At 51.2% G+C, this 22,692-nt stretch overlaps 1 protein-coding gene across 7 annotated transcripts in view; it reads left to right on the top strand.

The window, feature by feature from the left end:
- MTMR14 (myotubularin related protein 14) overlaps positions 1-22,692 on the top strand; it is a 46,898-nt gene that overhangs the window by 17,871 nt on the left and 6,335 nt on the right. For 4 of the 7 annotated variants that reach the window (XM_044921130.1, XM_021694929.1, XM_021694928.1 and 1 more), the window contains exons 8-17: positions 5,555-5,625; positions 6,222-6,296; positions 11,930-11,996; positions 13,272-13,357; positions 13,636-13,712; positions 13,977-14,013; positions 16,246-16,316; positions 17,086-17,144; positions 17,318-17,456; positions 18,180-18,356. In XM_044921130.1, the coding sequence (XP_044777065.1) occupies positions 5,555-5,625; positions 6,222-6,296; positions 11,930-11,996; positions 13,272-13,357; positions 13,636-13,712; positions 13,977-14,013; positions 16,246-16,316; positions 17,086-17,144; positions 17,318-17,456; positions 18,180-18,356 (859 nt within the window). The remainder of the gene's footprint in view (positions 1-5,554; positions 5,626-6,221; positions 6,297-11,929; positions 11,997-13,271; positions 13,358-13,635; positions 13,713-13,976; positions 14,014-16,245; positions 16,317-17,085; positions 17,145-17,317; positions 17,457-18,179; positions 18,357-22,692) is intronic. The other 3 variants (XM_044921134.1, XM_044921137.1, XM_021694930.2) reach the window with 3 other exon arrangements.

The following is a 22,692-nucleotide window of genomic DNA, read 5'->3' as shown; positions in this document are numbered from 1 at the left end:
GAGAGGGAAACTAAGCAGACTCCATGCTGAGCACTGAGCCCAACACGGTATTCAGTCTCATGAGCCTGAGATCCTGACCTGAGCTGAAACCAGGAGTCAGGTGCTTAACCGACTGAGCCACCCAGGCGGGCCGCCATGCCTCCACCCACCCCCCCACCCCCCGCCCGGAGGATCCTGTGTTGATCAGCATAGGACACCATGGCTCTCAGTCTTAAGCTCTCACACTTAGGGTAGGACACTGTCCGGGAAGGCACTTTCCATTCGGGGTCCAGGGATTGACTCCTGGCTCGGGTACTACTGCTACAGCCCTGAGCGAGTTACTTCGCCTCTCCAAGCCTCAGCTTTTCTCAGGTGTCATTTGGAACTTGGAAAGGCTTAACTCAAGGTTTGTTGTGAAGCTTAGATGAGATCATGTTTGTGAAAGTGCTCTGTGCAGGTAAAACGCTGTTTCAGCATAAAACAACATCACTACTACTCTGTCAACAACTAATCATGCTGCGTTGGCCTTTGTGGATATGAACCTTTGAATGTCTGTCTTGGGGTGATCAAGTTATTTATGGAAATTGCCCTAGGTGAGGCCCTCCTGGTGATGAAGAACATAATTGCTGTGTCCCCAGTTGTACACCATGGGTGGCCTCACCATGTTGTAAAACACGTTGGCGTACACAGAGCTAGCTGCAGTTGTCTCTGGTGCCCAGATATGTGTGAGACCTATGGCCAGGGCAGTATTGAATGTACTGGATAGTAAAGCTATGTCCAGTTGGTAACACTGAAACTTTCTGATAATACCTGCTTATTCAGCAAGGGCGGTCAAAGAGCCCTAATGTCAGCCAAGACTTTGTCAACAGGAGCAGGAAGTGTTCTCTCTCCTTGAAACCTCTCTTCTGCTTCTCAGCATCAGCATCCGCCTTCGGTCCTGTGCTGGACCTTATCTCCTCATATTGGAGCCACATGGCCAATAGCAGGAGCAGGCCAGGGACAACAGGTTTGCTGTACAGCAGGTCTTCTCATTAGAACTACAAGTTTAGTGCCTGGCAGGAGAGGATGTCCTCCCCAGTGTGAGCTGGTGGTATTCAAACCACGACCCTTGATAGCCTGGCACTCTTCCCATAATGGCCTCCCCTGGAGTCTCTCTTCACTCTTCTCTGCCAGCTTAGCGGTTAGTGCCATGCAGAGCAGGGCGCGAGTCCCAGCCCTAATAGTTCTGTGCGTCTTGGAATAAGCACCTCAACCCTGCCTCACATTGGCTTCATCCTCCATAAAATGAAGATAATGGGGCTTATTTCAAGGTAAAGTGCCAGATCTACCCCTAACAGGTGCTCAGTAAACAGCAGGCTAAATGATGGGTACACAGGGAGGACAGGCTCAGGGAAATTCCTCTTCCCTGAAAGCTGCTGGGAGCAGATGCAAACCATGATGGTGATGCTGTGGGCTTGAGCCACGTTGCGACAGAAGTGTCCTACGCAGAGTGTCTGTGCTGGAGCAGTTAGATAGCTCTAAAGCCAATTTTCAGACCCAGCTCCCAACTCCCAGATGTTTTGGGGGTCCACGGACCAAAGTACTCTGCTGAACAGGAAGAGTCTGTGCTGTGTGAGGAACCACGCGTCGCTTTCTTTGTTTATATTTAGGTTTTAAGTAGAGCTTGGTTTAGAAAAAAATAGTTTTTTTAATTTTATTATGTTATGTTAATCACCATACATTACATCATTAGTTTTTGATGCAGTGTTCCATGATTCATTGTTTGCATATAACACCCAGTGCTCCATGCAGAACGTGCCCTCTTTAATACCCATCACCAGGCTAACCCATCCCCCCAACCCCCTCCCCTCTAGAACCCTCAGTTTGTTTCTCAGAGTCCATCGTCTCTCATGGTCCGTCTCCCCCTCCGATTTCCCCCCTTCATTCTTCCCTTCCTACTATCCTCTTTTTTTTTTTTAGAAAAAATATTTTTTTTTTAAAGATTTTATTTATTCATTTCAGACACAGATACAGTGAGAGAGAGAGAGAGAGAGCATGAGCAGGGAGAGAGGCAGAGGGAGAGGGAGAAGCAGGCTCCCCGCTGAGCAGGGAGCCCGATGTGGGACTTGATCCCAGGACGCTGGGATCACAACCTGAGCCAAAGGCAGACGCTTAACCAGCTGAGCCACCCAGGCGCCCCTAGAAAGAATAGTTTTGCTGGAAGTTGTCCTGCTACTTCTCCAGAACTGTAGCACTGTCCCCTTTCTGCTGTAGCGTGAGAACTTGCTACAGGACTCCCCAAATCGTAACACCCTTTGACCCCATTACTCAGCAGGCCATAATGCAGCTAACTCGGGGTTGAGGATGTTCAGCATGATGTCTGTTTATACTAACAGAACGCAAGAAGCATTTTCATTAGTCAGAATGATGATTACATAGTCGTAGAAAAATGCTTAGAATTTTTGATATGGAAAGATGCTTAAAATGCTAAGCAGGACACAAAATTGTATTAGTACAGTGTCAACAATGTAAGGGAAAAAATGCTTTCACAAAAGGGCGAGCAGGAAATAGCCAAAATGGTAAGATGCTACAACCTGTGAATTTTTTTCCCTCTTCTTGCCAAGGTGTCCGTGTACTACACCTGATAGTTGTGTGTGTGTGTGTTGGTGGGAGGGAAATTAGTGGACTCCAAATCAATAGAAACCATAAGGCCGGAGGTGGGGGAGAGGCCATCACACATCCAGGTAAGGGGACGGGAGAGGCACTTTTTACCTGCTCTGCTTATGTTCTTTACAATTGCTTTACAAGCCTGGCTTACTTCTTCCCAAAGAAAAGAAACAGTTACCATTACTGAAAGGCCAGTCATGAACTGCTCTTTGTAGCTGTTCATGGCATCTCAGCTGAGTCCTCTGATGCCTGTGAGGCCAGATGGGAACTCTGATGCTCTCAGTTCTAGCTCTGTCGGAAGGACTTGGATTTGGACTGGCCCTTGATCTGGAGAAGTGTTCTGGGAGCACTTCCTTCAGCACACCAAAATAGCTGAAGACTCAGCTGCACAAGTCTGATTGGTTTTCTTCTTGAGCGAGTGGCTGTTCTCACCCCTGCTTTTGGTCCCATCCCTCTTGTCTGTCAGTGGGTTTAGGAGCCTGTTTAGGTAATGAATGTCAGGTATTGCCCTGGGTACTGAATCTATTTTATTTAATTTTTTTTTTTTAAGATTTTTTATTTATCCCGGGGCGCCTGGGTGGCTCAGTCGTTAAGCGTCTGCCTTCGGCTCAGGTCGTGATCTCAGGGTCCTGGGATTGAGTCCCGCATCGGGCTCCCTGCTCCTTGGGAGCCTGCTTCTCCCTCTGCCTCTCTCTCTCTCTCTCTCTCTCTCTCTGTCTCTAATGAATAAATAAATAAAATCTTTAAAAAAAAAAAAAGAGGGGCACCTGGGTGGCTCAGTTGGTTAAGCGACTGCCTTCGGCTCAGGTCATGATCCTGGAGTCCCGGGATCGAGTCCCGCATCGGGCTCCCTGCTCGGCAGGGAGTCTGCTTCTCCCTCTGACCCTCCCCCTCTCATGCTCTCTCTCTCTCTCATTCTCTCTCAAATAAATAAATAAAATCTTTAAAAAAAAAATACAAAAAAAAAAAAAAAAAAAAGAAATTTTATTTATTCGGGGCGCCTGGGTGGCTCAGTTGGTTAAGCGACTGCCTTCAGCTCAGGTCATGATCCTGGAGTTCCGGGATCGAGTCCCACGTCGGGCTCCCTGCTCAACAGGGAGTCTGCTTCTCCCTCTGCCCTCTTCCCTCTCGTGCTCTCTGTCTCTCATTCTCTCTCTCTCAAATAAATAAATAAAATCTTTAAAAAAAAAAAGATTTTTTATTTATTCATTTGTCAGAGAGAGAGAGATAGCACAAGCAGAGGGAGAAGCAGGCTCCCTGCTGAGCAAGGAGCCCGATGTGGGCGATCCCAGAACCCTGGGATCATGACCTGGGCCGAAGGCAGACGCTTAACCGACTAAGCCACCCAGGTGTCCCGGTACTGAATCTATTTTAATTCTGTCCATTTCTCCCAAGAAATTGCCTCTGCATCACAGGCTGGCCGGAGCTCAGCCCAGAGCCTGCAGTGTTGATTTGAGCAGGTCGAGTTTGGGGAAACTGGTCCTTCGAAGGAGCTCTGAGAGCTAATTGGTGGCTTTACTAAACCTGGGCTTATAAGCCTGGGGCCCCTGTCTGATATTTATATTTCTTCTTTCTGCCAGTGAGGCACCTTAGACTGGAGCTTTAGAGCTGAGGATGGTTTCCTGACTTCTCGATCAGCAGTGAGGCCTGAGGGATTAGAGTGCAGGAGTGCGTCTGGGATGGAAGCCCGGGATACAGGACATGGGCTGCGTCTCCAGACCTTCCTCTCCGAAGGAACCTTTCCAGTCTTGCCTGGGGTGGCCTCACACAGGAACTTGGCCCAAGAGTAGCTGGGGAAGTTCCATGTGAATTTTTTTGGCCTGTGGCCACCTTCACAGAATTCCGACAGCCTCTTGTATTGCCATTGGGTGGGGACCTCACCAGACTTGGACCTGTGGCCAAAGGCATGTGCCCTCCAAAGTTTGTACTGGTTCTGGTTGAGGAAGTGAGAATAACTTCAAGAAGCTGCGTCGAAGTGCCTTCTCCCACTCTTGAAGCCACAGCAGCCCAGGATGCTCCCTGTGCTGTGGTAGATGAGCAAGTCTCATTCTCTGTGACCCAAGCAGTTGACTGTAAGTGGCAGGGCTGGCCCTGTGGGCCCTCCCTGCAGAAGCAGCATGGTATAACCAGCACTATTATTCATAATACCAATGGCTGTCATTCAAAAGCCATCTGTACAGTGCTTGCTAGGTGTTTTATATGTAGTATTTCGTCTTTAACCATTTTATAAATGAGAAAATCAAGGCTTAGAGAAGTTAAACCACCTGTTTGCAATCACAGAGGTAGGTGAAAGGCTCAGATTTGAAGCCGAGAATGTTGCTGAAGCCCTTTCTCTCCGCTGTTCCTCTCTATATTCCTGAGGGCCTACTCTGGCCGAGTTTCTTACAGTTTTTCTAGAGAATGAGACAGAAAAGTACCTCTCAGCCAGGTTTGTTGGAGACGGACATGTCTCTGGAGCACCTGTCATGTTTCAGGCACTGTCTGCGGTCTTTTCTACTATGTCACCAGGGGCCTATGAGGTTGGTGTTAGACAGGAGGGAGAATGGTCCTCGGTAACTAGGGAAGTGGCTGAGAAAAGTGCTGTCGGCACTCAGACTGTAAACCATGCTGTTTGCTGGCTGTTGGCACTTCAGGGACATGTAGGACAAAGGGACCTGAAATCCGGGAGAAGTGACCAGTAACCACTGAGCCCAGCTGGAGACAGATACAAAGAGGTGTGCCGGCAGGCCGTACCTCATCATGAGGGCTTGTAACTGGAAGCCAAAGGAGCACTAGCTCTTGCCTGCCTGTGCTCGTCCCCACCTGTGTCAGCTGTGGTCTCACGTGGGGCCCGCCAGGATGGTGGCCACCTGGGTCCTTCAGCGCTCAGGGGCATCTCAGGAAACTGGGCTAGCAAGGGTGATGTCTTAACTTTGCCCTTCTTTTCCAGGCTGTGAATTTTTCAAGGAATATAAGGATCGGGATTACATGGCTGAAGGGCTCATTTTTAACTGGAAGCAGGTATGAGCAGTAACATTCGTCAACTTGGGTCTTAACATTTCTTTGCAAAGGGAGAGCACAGAGAACAGCTTGCAGTCTTTTTGGGGAAAACAACTACCTTTTCCTTTCTCTTCTCTTATTTTCCTTCCCTCTTCTCTTTCTATGTACATGTTGAAATTCTCATACATGCTTTGCTCTCCCCCTTTAATTTATCCCTTTCTTCAAAGGTTTTTTTCAGGGACAAGATAGGAAATATCCTTTCTGTCTGCTCTACCATCTGCATAAAAAGTGGGACTTGCATTCTGTTCCTTTCTCAGTCGGCAGGAGCAGGCCACGGGAGCCTGCTGGACGCTGACTGCAGAGTCATCATGTCTGTCTCAGCAGCGAACACTAGAATGGCCCACTGAAAAACTCCACCTGCAAGCAATGTCTGGTCCCTTTGATTTTCAAACTGTCACTCCTAGGGCAGCATAGGCATCTGGCCCGGAGAAGGCAAGCACTGTGGAGGGATGTCCTGCCTGTCTGTGGAAGCCACAGCTTCAGGGTCATGACCCGCCCTGTCATCATGGCTTCTCCTGGTGGCCACCTGCATCTCACAAGTGTCTTTCTGCCCCCAGGACTATGTCGATGCCCCACTGAGCATCCCCGATTTCCTGACTTGCTCTCTGAACATTGACTGGAGCCAGTATCAGGTGAGGGGCCTGACTGGAGCAGGGCAGGATAAGGGAGGGATGGAGGGGGTCCCTGGTGCCTGCCCTAGAAGTCCTTCATGCAGATACCAGAAGGGCTGGCTCATGCCCTCTCACCTCTCACAGCCTAGGACAGAAGAAGCTGCTTATCCATTTAGCTCTCTGCGGATTTGCTCTTAGCCCAGAAAATGAAAGCTTTCTGATCATGACTCACTCAAAGATTTACATCCCCCAGCAGCTTCTGTTTCCAGAGGACCTCATGGAGTCTGCTTTTCCAGCTCTGGGCTTTAGTGACTTTTTTTTTCATTTTCCTTTTAAATGCATGTTCTGCCAGAGGAAGTGCAGAGCTGTCTGACCTCGTTTGATTATAGAAACTTTAAAATTATTTCCGTTGTGCTCCTCTTCCCTCTCCCCATGGAAAGGGCCCCAGGCTTACTGGATGGATTCATCCAGTAAGCATGTTTAGCCCATTGTAGAAACCTGAAGGTCACCAGCAGTTTCCTTGCCACTTGCTTTAGCCAGGACAAGTAGCCTTGCTCTCCCCATTGCCTTCCCCATGTCTGTTCCTTCTGCCTGGCTGCCACTTCTCACCTTGTCTTCTCATCTTGTCTGGCTGCCACACTGCCTTTAGGATTCGGCTCCAGTGTCCACTCCCAGGAAGACTTCCCCGACATACCTCCTCTCCCCTCTCCCCAGAGGGTTGGATCCCTGTATCTGCATTTCCATTGACCCTGGGCATATCTGTCATGGAATTTTCCACTGAGCTGAAGTCACTGATGTAGAGATCTGCTTCTCCATCTCTGGTAGACTGAGCTCCGGGAGGATGGGGAACCCCAGCTTTACATCCCCAGCACAGAAACTGGCACGGAGCCTAGAGCTGGAGAAGCTAAGCCAGTACATCCCTAGGAAACATCCTGTTTCCTTCCCTTTTTTTGTCCCTGGGTCTGGACAATTCCCATCTAGCCTTGAGGTCTCCCTCTGGCAGAGAGGCCAGGTTCACCGATTAGGCAGCTGTGTGCTCCCGTATCACCTTGGGCTTTGTTGTCCTGGTCTGTAAGGGGTCTGTAAAGGCAGAGGCTGTGCTCATCTTTTACACCCAGCCCCTGATAACTCTGAATGAGTTAGAGTGGTAGCAGGTGTTCTCTCTGCAGGTGAGGAAGAAGAGCAGGCCAGTTTTTTGTTGTGCTGCAGAAGCCTGGAGAAGAAATGGGTTGGGGGACCCTATCCCCTGGTCTCATGTCCTAGGCAGTACCTAGACAGATTGAGTGGACAGATCTTTGTCCCCAGAGATTCCAAAACTTGCAGGTTTCCTTCTTAATTTGTTGTATGCAGAGGTGTCAAGTGGGCTCTACCCCCAGCCACCCTCACTCTTCTTTCTGGCACCATTCTATTTTTTTTTTTTTTTAAGATTTATTTATTTTAGAGAGTACGCAAGCATATGCATGCGCACATCGGGGGCAGAGGAAGAGGGAGAGGAGAGAGAGTCTCAGGCAAACTCCCCACTGAGCCTGGAGCATGACACAGGGCTCGATCCCATTACCCTGAGATCATGACCTGAGCTGAAATGAAGAGTTGGACGCTCAACCCAACTGAGCCACCCGGGCGCCACTCTGGCACCATTCTTCTTATGCACAAACTAGGTCTGATGAACGACTTAACCAAATAAGGTGCAAATAGGAGTTTAATGTGTTGATGCTGTGTAGGATGTAGGTCTCTTTAGGAGGGAGTCCTGTGCATATGAGGAAGAGTCCTGCTTAGTAGATCAAGGCCCTGGATCTAGGTCCCACCTTGCTCGGCCCTTCTCTCAAGGCTTTGTGGTTTTGAGCAATGGCCTCACTTTCCTCGAAAAGTGGTGATGACAACATCTATTTCAGAGTTGTGGGGAAGTTCAAATATGATCACGGTATGAAAGTGGCCTCTTAACTGAAATGCCAGATCAATTTTAATGATGATAATTCAGAAGTAGGCTGCTAGCCTGTTAACTCAAGGGAGTGAACGCTAATAAAATTCTAGGCACAAAAGTAGGAGACCAGGGCATTTTCCCCTCTTCAGTATTGCTCAGCTACTTGGTCTCACTGGGCTTCCTACCATCCTCTTCCTCAGCCAGGTGTGGGATCTGCCTTGTCAGCCACTTCAGCATGAGTGTCCAGGACTCCCTGTTAGTCCTCTTTATCTCCCCAGGTGACCTTATCTATTGTCCACTCCGTTAGCCCACTGCTCTCCCCTACCCAGGATTCTGGGCCACACCTTTCTTGGGGATCCACATCTACATCACCTCTTTTTCTTTTTTTTTTTTAAAGATTTTATTTATTTGACAGAGAGAGACACGGCGAGAGAGGGAACACAAGCAGGGGAAGTGGGAGAGGGAGAAGCAAGCTTCCCGCTGAACAGGGAGCCCAATGAGGGGCTCAATCCCAGGACCCTGGGATCATGGCCTGAGCCGAAGGCAGATGCCCGTCTACATCACCTCTTATCAGTGTCCCTTCATGCAACCACCTTAAACAAACTGTCTGAAATGGAATTGGCCACAACTCACAGCACCCCAGGCCCTCAACCATTTACCCGGATGCTCAAAGTCAAAACGTGGGTTTTTTTCCTGCCACATCCATTGCCCGGTCCCATCAGTTCTCTAAATCTCTGCCCCTGGTGAAACTCTCCAGATCTTCTTGCCTCCATCTCCTGTACCACTAGCCTAGTCCGGGCCGCTGGCATCTGGGTGCGTCTTGTGTCTGAACAGGTGCCCCATTGAGGGGGAGCTGGAAGCAGTGAATGTAAAACATTTGAATAGGGCCTGGCAGAGAGGAATACTCAAATGATGGAACAAGGTCATCATTGTCACCCCTTCCTTAGAATGTGCTACTGACTGCCCCATTTTCCTCAGAGTACAGTCCAGTGATGCTTAGTGGGCCACTCGGCTCCACACAGCCCAGCCCTGTGCTTGTGACTAGCCATCCCTTCCCTTTTCTCTAGCCACACTGACCTCCTTTTGGCTCCTCAATGGAAGAATGCTCTCCAGGTTTGCACATACTGTTCTCTCTGGCAGAAGAAACTTGGCTCCTTTCCCTCCCCTCTTATAAGGATGTCACTGCCTTCAGGAAGCTTCCCTACTGGTCCCCATGGATCATACTAGGCTCAGCTCGCTGGTTACAGGGTCCTGCAGGATCCCGCAGGTCTCCTTTTAGTCAGCACACATGTAGAATTTCACTTTGCCTGCCTGCCCCTGCAGCCCTGTTAGGGGGCTGGGGCCATCATGGACGCTGCTGTTGCCCAGGGCCAGGCCCTCAGCGACGTTTCCAAGTGCAGGAACACTTCTGGAAGTCCACATATGGGTGTTGCTGCCCTCCGTGAACGGATTGATTCCCTTAGAGGAGTGCTCATTCTTTCTGTGGCATAAGACCCCTTCCAGTGGCGGCTGCTCCTCGTGAACAGTCAGAGAAGTGACATCTGCAGGTGCCTTCTCGTCCCAAAGCACTAGGCCTTAGAGATGCAGAGATTCCAAAACGGCTTCCGCCCTCACTGGGCTCAGGCTGGGAAAAGAGGCAACAGCATCACCGTCATCTGGGCAGTAGAGGTGTTGACCAGGGCTTTCTGAAGACTCAGTAGAAGATAACAGGGCTGGGCCTTTGAAGGATGAGTAGGAGTTTGCCCCCCACGGGGAAGAGGACTCCAAGCATAGACACATAAGCAGTGGCACGGTGCTGAGCTCTGTCCCCAGAGACTTGTTCGTAGAGCACTTAGGAAGGGAGAGTTAGTGCTGAACCTAGATTTTAGTGTGTTTCTCAGGTCCCCCTCAAGTTCTGCAGTCCCCTCAAACTTCAGTTTCATACTCTGCTATCAGAGAAGTCCCTGCAGTGTAGCATGTGACTACAGACGTGACTCACGGTCTGGCAGGGCTGGGTTCAGATTAGCTCTGTGACTTTGGGCCTCTCCCAACCTAGAGCTCCCCAGCCTGCGGTTCCTGCCCCAGCACTGGGCACAGTGAATCTGCTGCCTCTGCTTGGGCCTTGGTGTCCCCTTCCAGTAGCCGCCGTGGCTGTTGGAGCTCTGCAGGCCACCGCCCTTGGTCACTTCCTGCCCTCTCCTGGGCGCTGCAGCCTCTCCCCGGCTTACCTGACCTCCCTGGGCTTCGTGCTGTCACATGGCTCCTGCCTCCTCCCTTGCCCCTCTCCTGCTTTTCCACACCCGCAAGAACCCCGTCTCGGGGGAGATCTGTTGGCAGCGGTGTGTGTGACAGGTTGAGCCAGATGAGCGCCGAGACCCATGTGCTGCTGCGGGTGAAGACACTGTTAGTGATGCACCGCGGCAGCCGTTTCTAGGGCTGCCGAAGCAGATCAGAGCCCACCAGGACCCGGGCAAGGCTCACGTAAATGAGCCTGTTCTAAATTCCCGGGAAAACCATTCCAATTCCAGGTGCCATGTTCGCCCTCTCACCGGCACCCGCTGGCCTCTCCCCTCAGCCCCAGAACACTGGTAAGCACTTGTGGAGGGAGGCCGTCCCCGGCTGTGGGGGAAGGAGCCTCCGAACTGGCCCAGGCCCCTCCATGGAATTCCAGATGCCGCTAGACGGTTTCTCAGAGCGTCTGGTCTAGACCTTTAGCTTGGGCTATACTTTCTGCAGTTTTTCTTGTTTTTCATCCCCCCTCCCCCGCCCCCATGGACTTCCTGTTTTAAAAGATTTTGTCTGCCAATCAGACTGCAGTTGTTATTCATCAAAAGACAGAGGATGCAGGGGCGCCTGGGTGGCGCAGTCAGTTGAGTGTCCAGTTCTTGGTTTCGGCTTGGGTCGTGATATCTCGGTCATGAGATCGAGCCCTGTATGGGGCTCCGTGCTTGGGATTCTCTCGCCTCTCCCCCTCCTACTCTCTCTCTCTCTCTCTAAAATAAATAAATCCTTTAGGGGCGCCTGGGTGGCTCAGTCGCTAAGCGTCTGCCTTCGGCTCGGTCGTGATCCCAGGATCCTGGGATCAAGCCCCGCATCGGGCTCCCTGCTCAGCGGAAAGCCTGCTTCTCCCTCTCCCACTCCCACTGCTTGTGTTCCCTCTCTCGCCGTGTCTCTCTCTGTCAAATAAATAAATAAAATCTTTAAAAAAAATAATAAATAAATAAATCCTTAAAAAAAGGAGTATGCGGTGAATAGCAGTAAAAAGTGAATGAAACATGGTTGATGAGGAGGTTGAAGGTTGATATTTTCTGTGATGTGACTGCAGATGAAAGAATGGCTCTTTCCATTTGGCACCAGTGCTCACAGGCTCAAGGCTCTGTTCGCTTCTCTAACCTCCCTGGACAGCCATACTGCGAGCCCAGGGCTTAGAGCAGGCTAGTGTGTGGCGGCTGCTGGCTGTGAAGCTGTGGGTTGCCCAGGCTGCTGCATGGCTTCCCACTCCTCACCATCACATTGTGTTAGAATGCCAGGCAGGGGCGGCCCACAGGGTGAGGGTGCAGGGAGAGGTGGGAGGAGCTCTTAGCGTGAGAGTGAAATTTCAGATTATCTGGGATTTAGGGCCTAAGGCCTGTGACCAAGATCCTGGGGTACTTGTTGCCCAAGAATAACTCTTGGATTTTATTTCGGAAATACCTTAAGTTCCCAGTCTGAGTGAAATATCGATTCCTAGACACCTTGTATCGTTCTTCAACAGAGTTGGGACCTGGTGCAACAAACACAGAACTACTTGAAACTGCTGCTTTCCATAATTAACAGCGATGGTGAGTCTGCCTCCGCCTGAGCCCTCAAGCCGTTGGCCCTTCTGGGTATTCCCAGGTCATGATACCATGAATATGTTTGTTGGGGTCACACACCTGCCTTTTGCTTTATGGGAGAAGGATTTAGGGATTCCCTTGTCCATTGGCAGCTTTATTCCTCAAAACCTTAGAAAACAAAATTGTGAGCTCATTACCATCTGAACTATGCACCGTGTTTCTACACTAGGTTAGCTGACCTTTGATCATCAGCGTTGTGTGTGGAGCCGGAATTGCCTCTTCTACTTCAGAAAGATGAGAGAAAATCAGTTCTGGATTCTTATTGGGCACACACGAAAGTCCCTAGAGGGCCTGTTCACTGGATGGTACTCCAGCTGGCTTGGCTGTTTTGATTGGATGGGCCCATCATGCTCAGTGTCTCTAGGGTGGGCTGACTAACTCATCGATACCAGTCAAGACTTCTGTGGGGTTGCTCTTGCTTAAACAAGTGGAAATGTATAGCTTATATAACCAAGAAAGCCCCAAAGCAGAGCCAGGTGCCTGAGAAATGTCACAAAGAACCTCCTTGTTTCTCATACCCGCTGTCTCATTAGCTTTGTAACCACTCTTGATTTGTTTCCTGCCATCTGACCTCCCCCAGGAGAGAGAGAGAGAGAGCCTCTGTTCCAGAGCTCATGCTCATTGACCTGGTTTGGGTCAAGTGCCCATTATTGAACCAGTCACTGTGGCCAAGTGTGCAAAAAAGTCACATGCCTAACTCTGGAGTTAAGCAGTGGTTCTCTACCTGGGGCAGTACTGCTTCTGGGGAAATGGGTGTTGTAGGAACTGGAGGAAGGGAGCTTCTGGAAAAATGGGTGTTACAGGCACTGGAGGAAGGCTACTAGCATTTGGTGCGTGGTTAGCCAAGAATCCCAAATGTCCTGCAGTTCCTGGGACAGCCCTGCACAATGAAGAATTGTCTTCCTCCAAAATACCTGTAGGGACCCCTGAGAAATGCTGGGTGGGGATATGCACATCAGCCCCACCTAAATGACCTGGGCAGTACTGCTTGTCTAGAAAGGTAGCCAGAAGAAAGAAGAAGAAATGCTGTGTACAGAGACAAGTGCCTGCCACCCACCCCTTTCTGGGAGTAGGTGGGAGAAGAATCTTGGAGAGGCCCACCAGGAAGAGGGAGACTAGGGGTGGCATGGCTGACACCAGACCAGGGTGGTGGCATGTCCTCTTCTCATGCACCCGTGTTTGCTTTGCTTCTGGGTTTCCTGTCGTGTGGTTCCTGAGTAGATGACAGCGGGCTGCTGGTACACTGTATCTCAGGCTGGGATCGGACCCCTCTCTTCATCTCTCTCCTACGCCTTTCCTTGTGGGCTGTGAGTATGGATGGGCTGGGCCATGGGGTCCGGGAGCTTGCTGAGGCCATCTACCAAGATTACTCTGGGAGCATTAGGAGTACCTCCAGAAATTAGAGATTTGGGATGAGGAACCCCAAGTGTCCAGAGCAAGTGTTAGGTTTAATGCTGTTTTGGGGACTGTTGGGCAGCCCGGTTGTCACTGGGTCTGTGGTTGCAATTCAGCTCCTGGGACAAGGAGGGGGTTGTCATGGGGAGTCATCTTTCTAATCTTAGCATGTCTCTCTGGTCTCTTCCAGGATGGGCTTATCCACACATCCCTGAAGCCTGCTGAGATCCTCTACCTAACTGTGGCCTATGACTGGTTCCTCTTTGGGTAAGCCTTCAGGGAATGTCCTGTTGTTGGGTGGGCACCATGCCTGGGGAACGGTGTTTCCGTGTGCATCTGGGTGTGGTGGCTCCTGTGACAGGGTTAGAGGTGAAGACCATCCCGCCTCCTTGGGAAAGACTGAAGGTGCTTGTCAGGCCCCACTTGAGGTTGTGGTGCCAAAGCCATGGTCTGTCCCTGTAACTCAAGGCCCCCTTTGCCCTCCCGTCTTGGGGTGCTGCTGCTCGCTTTGACCTCGCCTTCTTGTTTCAGGCACATGTTGGTAGATCGGCTCAGCAAAGGAGAGGAGGTGGGTACTGTGAGCAAATGCCGGGGCTCTGAGAACAACAGCACGACGTCCTGTTTGGCATCCACACTTAGGGGGCAGTTCCTTGCCCAGTGCGTGCAGGGATCGGGCAGCATGGCCACAAAAGCAGCAGCACAACAGCCCCCATCCTGAGCCTCCGTTCCTGTCCTGTGCGGTAGAGAATAACGCTTGCCCACATGGCTGCCCTGAGCTCCGGCTGCCAGTCCTCTTCTTGCTTTGGCTGCCATCTTTCTCACAGGTGACCTTGTTTTCTGCACTCAGTTATGGAACCAAATTACAAGCCTTTTCCTGGGCTCCTCAGCCCTACAGCTACAACCAGAGGCTCTTCCCTGTCTGTCTTTCCTGTTCACATCCATGCAGCAACTTGTAAGCCCCACAGCCAGCGGAGCAAGCCCGGGTCCTGCCCGGCTGCTCCCCACCAGCCCAGGGAGCAGACCCAGACCAGGGCACAGCCAGCTGGCCTCCAGGGTCTCCTTACTCTCTGGGCACTGTTCCCTCTTCCTCTCTCTGCCCTCTCTGTACCCCATCCTTTTCTGCTTTTCGCAGTCTTTGCCTCTTTGGTATGCTTATTTTTCAGCCTGTTTTCCCTGCACGCAGACCTGGAGTCAGACCTGAGTTTGAACCCTGCTTGTCCCACCTATTACTTGGTGACCCTGAGTAATGTGATTCACCTTGAGTCTCCTGGTGTTGATCATGCTGCCTCACAAAGAGAATGAGTCTAGGTGCCCAGCGTGGGAGCTGTCACACAGCGTTAGCTCTTTCTCTTTTGCCCTCTGTCCCCCCCGCTTCCTGAAGCATCTTTCTCACCCTCCTGAGGCTGCCTTCTTTCCAAGCATCTTATCTTGTGCCTCCTCCTTTTGTTCCTCCCTCTCAGCGGCTCCTCAGCAGCTCCTCTCCCCTTCCAAATCTCTTGAGTACTTATCGCATCTGCAGGGGCTGCAGAGCTCACAAACCTGTTCCTCAGAGGCCTCCATGAGCTCTGTCAGAGGCAGTGACTTTGGCATTGAAATCAGCACGTAAAGCCCCTTTGCAGCCTCTCATTTTGAGACTGACTGGTGCTCCAGAACATTCTGCCCTCCACGCAGCCTCCCCCACCCTCAGAACAAGCCAGATTCTGCCTTCAGAAACTGGACAGAGGATGAGGCCGAGTCCAGTGGGGTCTGGATTCAGACCCTGGCTATCTCTCATCCCCATAAATAAGAGGGTCTCCTCAGCTGGAAGGGTTGGTTTTCAGGGTGTGGGCCTTTCTCTTACCCCTACCAGACACTCTAGACGCTGATGCTTTAAAACAGACAAAACAGAGGCCTGTTAAATGGCCTCTCTCCTCCTCCCCAGCCCTTGAGGTTCACAGCACACTAGCATGTTAAAGACTAAAGGCTGTGGTGAAGACACCTATTTAATTTTATGTAACCCAACATTTTTATACTGACCTAACCTGGGGCACCCTCCCTCCCTTTTGGTGAGGGGGCGGTGTTTGTTTGAGGAAATCATATGGGGCTCTGGGATACCATGTGGGTGTTTATCCAAGTGAGGGTTTGATGGGCCACACCTTTCAGAATCACTGAGGAGTTTGTGTAAAAACTGCAGAGACTGCATTGTGTGCACTTCATGGGGGCCCATTTGACTAGGGCACTGGCTGGAAGGGAGAGAGAGGCGGTGGGAATGCAGCTAGAGGTCAGGAGCCGCCTCCTGCCTCTGCCCACCTCAGACTCTGGCTGCCCCTCACCCCTGGTTCTTCTGAACTACCATTTCTGGGTGTTCCTCCTACAAAATCTGATCCCTTTCCCTTGCATTATGTTCCTGCAGTGTCCATTAATCTCCTCACCCCCAAATCTCTCTCCCAGCTGTTCTTCCTGGTTAGCCTCTCTCCTTGGGGTCCTTAGGAGAGGCTGAGGGGAAAAGCTGCCATTCTCTTCATCCTTTTCAGTGGCTCGAGAACATGCATGTAGAATTTGAAGATGGTTTGAAAACTCACTGGCTTACCCTTATACATTCCCTTCCTTCCTTTCCCTAACCCAGGCACATTACCCTGTCTGCCAAACCCTCTCCCACCCATTTATAGAGCAGAATATCCAGCAGGGTCCCTGAGGCAGGACTGTTGTCCATCAGGGTTGACCAGGTGGCTGGCTGCCCTCTCTTAGGAGCTCAGCCACCTAGATTCCTCTCCTTGGAGAAAGCTGTCTTCTCATGTGTGCTGCTTTTTGGTTTCTTCAGATTTTCTTCTTCTGCTTCAATTTTTTGAAGCATATCATCTCTGAGGAGTTCTCTGCTCTGAAGACACAGAGGTGAGGAGAGACCTGTTCTCTCACACTGGGCAGGGCACTCTGGGAAGGGCCACTCTGGGAAGAGTAGGCAGGGTCTCACTCACTGTCTCATTCCCTGCCTGGCTTCCCTGCATGCTTGGCAAGTTGGCATCTCGTCCCTGCCTTCCCTCTGAGGCCAGGGTAGGGATTCCTGGTGAGAGCCAGTGGGGAAAGAGGCTCTCCTGCCCATGAGGCAGGCCTGGGGTCAGCCTGCAGTCATACTAACAGGCTATGGGACAAAGGAGTGGTCTCTAGGGACTAGGAGAGCAGGGCACATTGCTGCCGGGAAAAGCCAACCTAGGGACAGGAGGACTCCCAGCACCCCACACTCTGACTGAGACAGCAGATTCTTCTGCCTGCCCTTTCCTGGGCTGCTGCAGAGGTGTGTCTGCATCTCTGTGCAGCCCTCCACCATGGAACAGTCTGCCTCCAGCCTGGGAAACACAGGAGTCTTGCCTGGCAGTTGCTTTACAACCTCTCCCAGAGTTAGTGTCTTTGAGTTCACTTGCCTCCAAATCCAAGCTCCTAGGTGTGTTGGGCCAGATTGAACTCTGAGGGGCCAAGGTGAAAGGGAGGAGTCGGGCTTTGCTGGCCTATCAGAAGTGGCCTGACGTTTTGCAACACTCTAGGTAGGACTTGTCTCATTGATTGGCCAGTAAGTTGGAGCTTCTTTCCCAGGCAAGCAGCATGCTGGGTATGGAGACAATAGAGACGACTGAATGTAATTCACTATTCTGGTTTCTCTGTACAGGAGGAAGAGTTTGCCAGCCCGGGATGCGGGCTTCACTCTGGAAGATATCTGTATGCTGAGTGAGTTACAGGCCCCAGCAGATTTCCCTTCCTCTGTGCATCTTTCTGAGTGTAGACCATGCAGGAACTGTTTGTTCTAGAAACTTCCCTTTCCAGATGTATGGTGTGGAAGAGCTAGGGGACCAGTAGTGTGAGAAGATAATGTGCTAACCAATGGCACTTGCTTCTTTCAGGACGAAAGGACCGCGGCAGCACCACCAGCCTTGGCAGCGACTTCTCTCTGGTCATGGAGAGCTCCCCAGGAGCTGCCGGGAGTTTCACCTATGAGGCCGTGGAGCTGCTCCCTGCAGGAGCACAGACTCAGGCAGCTTGGTGAGGGGCCAGGCTGGAATTAAGCTTGCTCACAGCTGTGGCCCAGGGCCACCAGCTCCAGGGAGCCCTAAGAACAAAGGGGCCCCCGACAGTAGGGCTGAGAGCACAGCTCCATGCCCTGCTTTCTCTCCTAGCCCTCAGAGGCCAGCCATCTGGTTGGTGAGGGGCACTGGCCACGGTGGCCCAGGAACATAAAGGGCTGGGGCTCCCTGTGGGATGAAGAAAGAAGCCGCAGAGCTGGGCAGACAGGGTGGGATGAGGGGAGGCTGGTGTTAAAGAGACTCCCTGGGGGAGCTCCCTTGTATCATTTGCTTGGGGGGTGGGGGGCCAGTTACAAAAAAAGAAAATAAGTGAGTTCAAAATGATGGTGAATTGGGAACTTGTTTGAGGGTGAACTCCTCTGAGAATCTGATGACTCTGTCTCTAGACAGATGACTCAAACTTTTGTATTGCATTTGGAAGGAGGAGCAGTTACTGAGCTGTTAAGAATCTAGCCTGTACTCCAAGGCCAGTGGGACAGCGTTATTTGGATGTCACATTCCCTCTCTGAAGACCCAGTCCTTGCTGCTCATGGCCAAGCCTGAGGCAGTGCTAATGTATACCCATTCCCATGTGGCATTTTCCCAGTGGAAGTAAGGACTGGGCTCTGACATTTGGTAAAAGTGGGCAGAGGGCTTGCCTGGGGTGGCCCCTTGGCCAACAGCCCTACTCTTTCTACTGCAGGAGGAAGAGCCACTCGTCCTCTCCACAGAGCGTGTTCTGGAACCGGCCACAGCTCTCGGAGGACCGCCTGCCTTCCCACCAGGGGCTGGGGGAAGCCAAGTCTTCCAGCTCCTCATCCTCAAACCATTCTGACTTTTTCAGGATGGGTAGCAGTCCCCTGGAGGTCCCCAAACCCAGGTGAGGAGCTCCAAAGCCCCTAATGGTGGATGTGATTAGCCCTTCCCTCTTACTAAGCCTGGGGAGTGGGGTTCCAGCCCGAGCTGGTATCTACGATGGTGTCTTGGGACAGAGCGCCTTGGCCTCGGCCTGGTGGGCAGTGTACCCAGGAGGCAGAGGGGCTTGACAAGCTTCACAAACCCGTTTGGAGGATGGGTTAATGTTTGTGTAAGAGCTGGTTTGTAGAATGATTTGAGACTCCTTCCCAGAGTGCTAGCAGATGGGGAATCTAGAAGGTGTACTGACTGCAGTGTGATGGGCAGAGGGTCAGGGCTGTCTCCCCTATTGCCTTTGGTGGGTCTCAGCCTTCATGGCCCTCACATTCTGCTTAACGAGATGGACCCAGATTCTCAGAGTCCTTGGTTCTCACATTCCATGTCTAAACTGGAAGGGCAGTGAGGAGAACAGACAGGGAGTTAGGCTAGATAAGTGTGGCTCAGGCAAACCTTGGGAGACTCTGTACACCTGAGAAGTGCTCAGCCAGATGGACAGGTGTGGCTGGAGTGTGCTGCGGGAATGGTGTTCCCTAGAAGAGAGGAAAGCTGAGCACTGGGCAGGGGCTTAGGATTGAGGGATGGTCTGGCACTTGAGGAAGGCATTTCCTGGCTGACCCCATACCACTTTTTCGTCATACCCACACAGAAGGAATCCTGTGGGTTGCTTTGTTTTTTAAAGTCTCGGGAACGTCTGGCCCTTCTGGAGAGAACAAAGCAGTGTGTGACTTACGAGGTCCTTGATAAATTCCAAGGAGAAAGGGGCATTTAGCATAAAGAGTGTGAGCCTTGGAGTCTACTTCAGATTTGAACCCAGCTCTGAAATGGACTGCTCCAAAAGTTTCAGGTCTTTTCCTTTTAGCAGGCCTGTTAACAGTGAGGAAACTGAGCCCCAAAGTCACAGGGAAGACCTGAAACTTCTGGAACCTGCCTCCTGTCCCCACCCTCTGGCTTTTCTCCATGGGCAAAAAGCAGGCAATGGAGGAAAACACCTTCCCCATGCCAGCAGCAGATGCGCTCTAGGTCAGCAGGAGCCCCACGGAGTGCACTGACCAGAGGAGTCCTTTGTGCTCACCTCTGAAGGTGAGCCCTCCAACCCGGAGCGCTGCCATGTCTGCCAGGGGCATAGCTGAGTCTGCTAAACAAAGACCAGGACTCCTCTGACCACGCAGGAGGTTTGGTGAAGATAGCTGAGCAGAGATGGTGCCAGGCCGACAAGGCCACATGCCTGTGCTCGGTCCTGTCCTCTCTGTGTGCCTACTGCCACGCCACCCTTGTCTGCACGCGGCTGCACGCCCGGCTTTCCTCAGAGGTGCCCTGGGGCCGTGGCGGCACGGCCTAACCCTCACAGTTCCGGGCTGGAACTCTTGTTCAGTGTCCCCACCTCCTTTCCTGCCTGTGCAGCATTGCTGGACAGCTGGGAAGGAGGCCAGAAGAGTCCTCCTCTCCTCTCGGGTCCTGCTGCAGCCTTAACTGTCCCACTGCTAGGGTTTCCCCCGCTGAGGCAGCACTCCCATCACCTTTACGCACACCCCAGCTTTTTATTATTCCCTTCTTCCTGCCAAGAGATCCTCCTTCCCAATCTGGTGATCATTTCCTTCAGTCTCACCAGTGGTTCTCTGCCTGCACTGGGTGGCTCAGACTCCTAGGGTTGGCCCAGCAGAGCTACAGAGGCCCCTCCCTAAGGAGACAGAGGAGGGTTGGGGCTGTCCTCTGGCCTTTCAGCCCTGTGTGCTTGGCCTGGTAGAGGCTGGGGTAGCTGGGCCAGAGTGGGGCACAAGGCCTTGGAGAGGCGTGGGCTGGGCTGCTTTGAAGTATTTGGCTCTGCCAGTCTATTCTGGGAATGCCTGCTCGGAGCTCGACTGGTCTGGCCAGGCAGCAAGGTTCTGGACTGGCTGCCTGTTTGCCAGAGCTTTTGAAAGACTGGATTATTCAGATTTGGAGCATTCTAATTATGTATTTCCATTAACATTAAAATTAATTTAGTCTCTTTTAAAGTGCCTGAGGGATCCTGTCATTAGCTTCCCTGCCTCTCTTAGGTAACAAGAGCCAATCAGCTTTTTAATGCAGTGGGGGGAACTATATGGAAAGAAACCCTTTAGTAAAGCTATCTGTGACAGCTGAAATTCCCCTCATTATGTGAAGTCTTTGGGTTTCGAATGCTCCAAATTCTGTAAGCATATTTCTCTTAAAGCAGGACTTCCCTATGAAAGGAGTCAGTAAAGCTTTGTTCAAAGTTAAGAAGTAGGTGAAGAAAGTTCTGTGGGGTGCTAATTCTTATCCAGTCCCAGCCCCAGGTGCCTCTCTGAGAAGACTGGTGGCTTTTTGCTTTATTAGCTGCCACTGCAACAGCTTCTGACTGAGCTGCATTTCTGGAACATTGTTAAATCTCTAATCAGCTGTAGGGCTGGGGGTGAGAAGAGGCAGGGCCAATGCTCTGAGCTCACATGCCTCCCGAGGTTCTGGTAAGTGGCTCAGCCCCACGTGGCCTTGGTCTCTGCTCCAGAGTCAGACATCTTTAGGGGTGGGAGGTGGCTAGCACAGTCCTGTCCATACCTGAGGAGGGATGGTGTCACCACAGAGCCCAGCTTGAAGCTAAGCTGCCTAAAGAGCAGATTAACTTGGCTAAGGGACACCTAGCAGCAGTCTGGTTGAATAGCTAAGTAGAAACATAGATACCAACTTCTGTTGCCCAGCTAGCTTCTCTTTCCCCGTCTTCCACCACATATCAACTGCTCATTATAAGCAGTGAGCTCTGTCCTGGGCTTTGTTTAATGAGGCAGAGAAACCAGACTGCTTTCTGCAATACATAGGGTTCCTGTCCCATGTTTGACATTGTCATGCATAGGATCATAGCTTCCAACCAAGGATGAGTGGTAAGCGTGAAGGCATTGCCAGCTTAAGTCCCAGAAAAGGACACTTAGAGTCCTAAAATATTTCTTGAGCTGCTGCTCTTTCCTTCTCTCTCTCTCTCTCTCTCTTTCTCCCCACCGCCCCACACCCATGTTTAAAGGCTTAAAGTCTGGGCTGGGGAAAACTGATATTTTTTCCTTTATTTTTTTCCCCAAATGTGGTAAGAAATCCTGCCCTAGCCATCTCTGAAGTCAGTTGCTTTGTGAGTTCAGGAATTTGTTGAATTGAAGGAATCTTCCCTAAAGCTCCATTCCTGGAAGCATTCAATTAGGCAGAGGCTCTGGGACCATTATGTAGAGGCTTGGGGGGTTGGCAGGTGTAGGTGTAGATTAGAGGGGACCTCCAGGCCCCCTCAAAGTGTGGGATTTTCAGTCTTGGCTCAAACGTTCATTCCTTGCATGACTTCAGACATGTCACTTGATGACTCTGAGTTTCTGTTTTCTCATCTGTGTAATCAAGAGGTTTAGACAGGCAACTCTCAGGTTCTTCCTAGTTGTGTACCTTCCACCCTTCTGTGTCAACTCAGGTGCTTCCAGGTGCAATTAACCAAAAAACCCATCTCAACAGGTTTAAACAATAAAGGAAAACTGTTGGTTCTTATGGAAAAGTCCAGTGGAAAATATGACCTTCAGGGGTAGTCTGATCAAGCCTCCAACTCCATTTTCCTGTGATTCTTTCCCCTTGCCTCCTTCCACATGCTAGCTCTGTCCTCTAGCCAGCTTCTGTAATGGTGAACAGCCACTCCTGGGCACCCTGCTTCCTTTCTCACATCCAGGAATCACATGAGGACCCCCCTTCCAACCATGAATCACAAGCTCTCTGCTTTATGCCAGTTGAAAAGTATGTGCCCATCCCCGAACCAACCGCTGAAGCCCCTACTGCCCCTAATCAGGAAGGAAGATCAGTATACTATGGGGCTAGTTGGGGCCGAGTTTCAGCCCCAGCTTGGCCACTCCTAGCTATGTGCGACTTGGAAAAATCACTTCCCTCCTGAGCTCAGTTTTTTCATTCCACCTTAAAGATCAAGTGATGATCTGCCTTCCATAAGTTTAGGTTTAAATGAGATAATAGAACTAAGTATCTGGCACACAGTAAATACTCATCCTTTCCACAGATGCTCAGTAAACTGTAGTTGTGGTGAAGGACCAGTCCTTATTCACATATCTGAGGGCATATGGGCCCTGGCAGGGTACTAGGCATCTAGGTAAAAGGCCAGGCACCGCAGGGCAGACCTGTTTATTCATGCCTCAGCTGTGTGGGTCAGGCCAGCTCTGCTTGTGTGGGTATTCTTGTACCTCTTCCCGAAGAGGACTAGCTAAAAGATAACCTGCCTGAGTCCTGCGTACACTGGGTGTCTGGGCGGGGGGGGGGGGGGGGGGGGGGGGGGGGGG

Source organism: Neomonachus schauinslandi, chromosome 1 (genome assembly GCF_002201575.2).
Source record: "Neomonachus schauinslandi chromosome 1, ASM220157v2, whole genome shotgun sequence".
Taxonomy (NCBI): Eukaryota; Metazoa; Chordata; class Mammalia; order Carnivora; family Phocidae; genus Neomonachus; species Neomonachus schauinslandi.
This window is presented reverse-complemented; position numbering and strand designations above follow the sequence as displayed.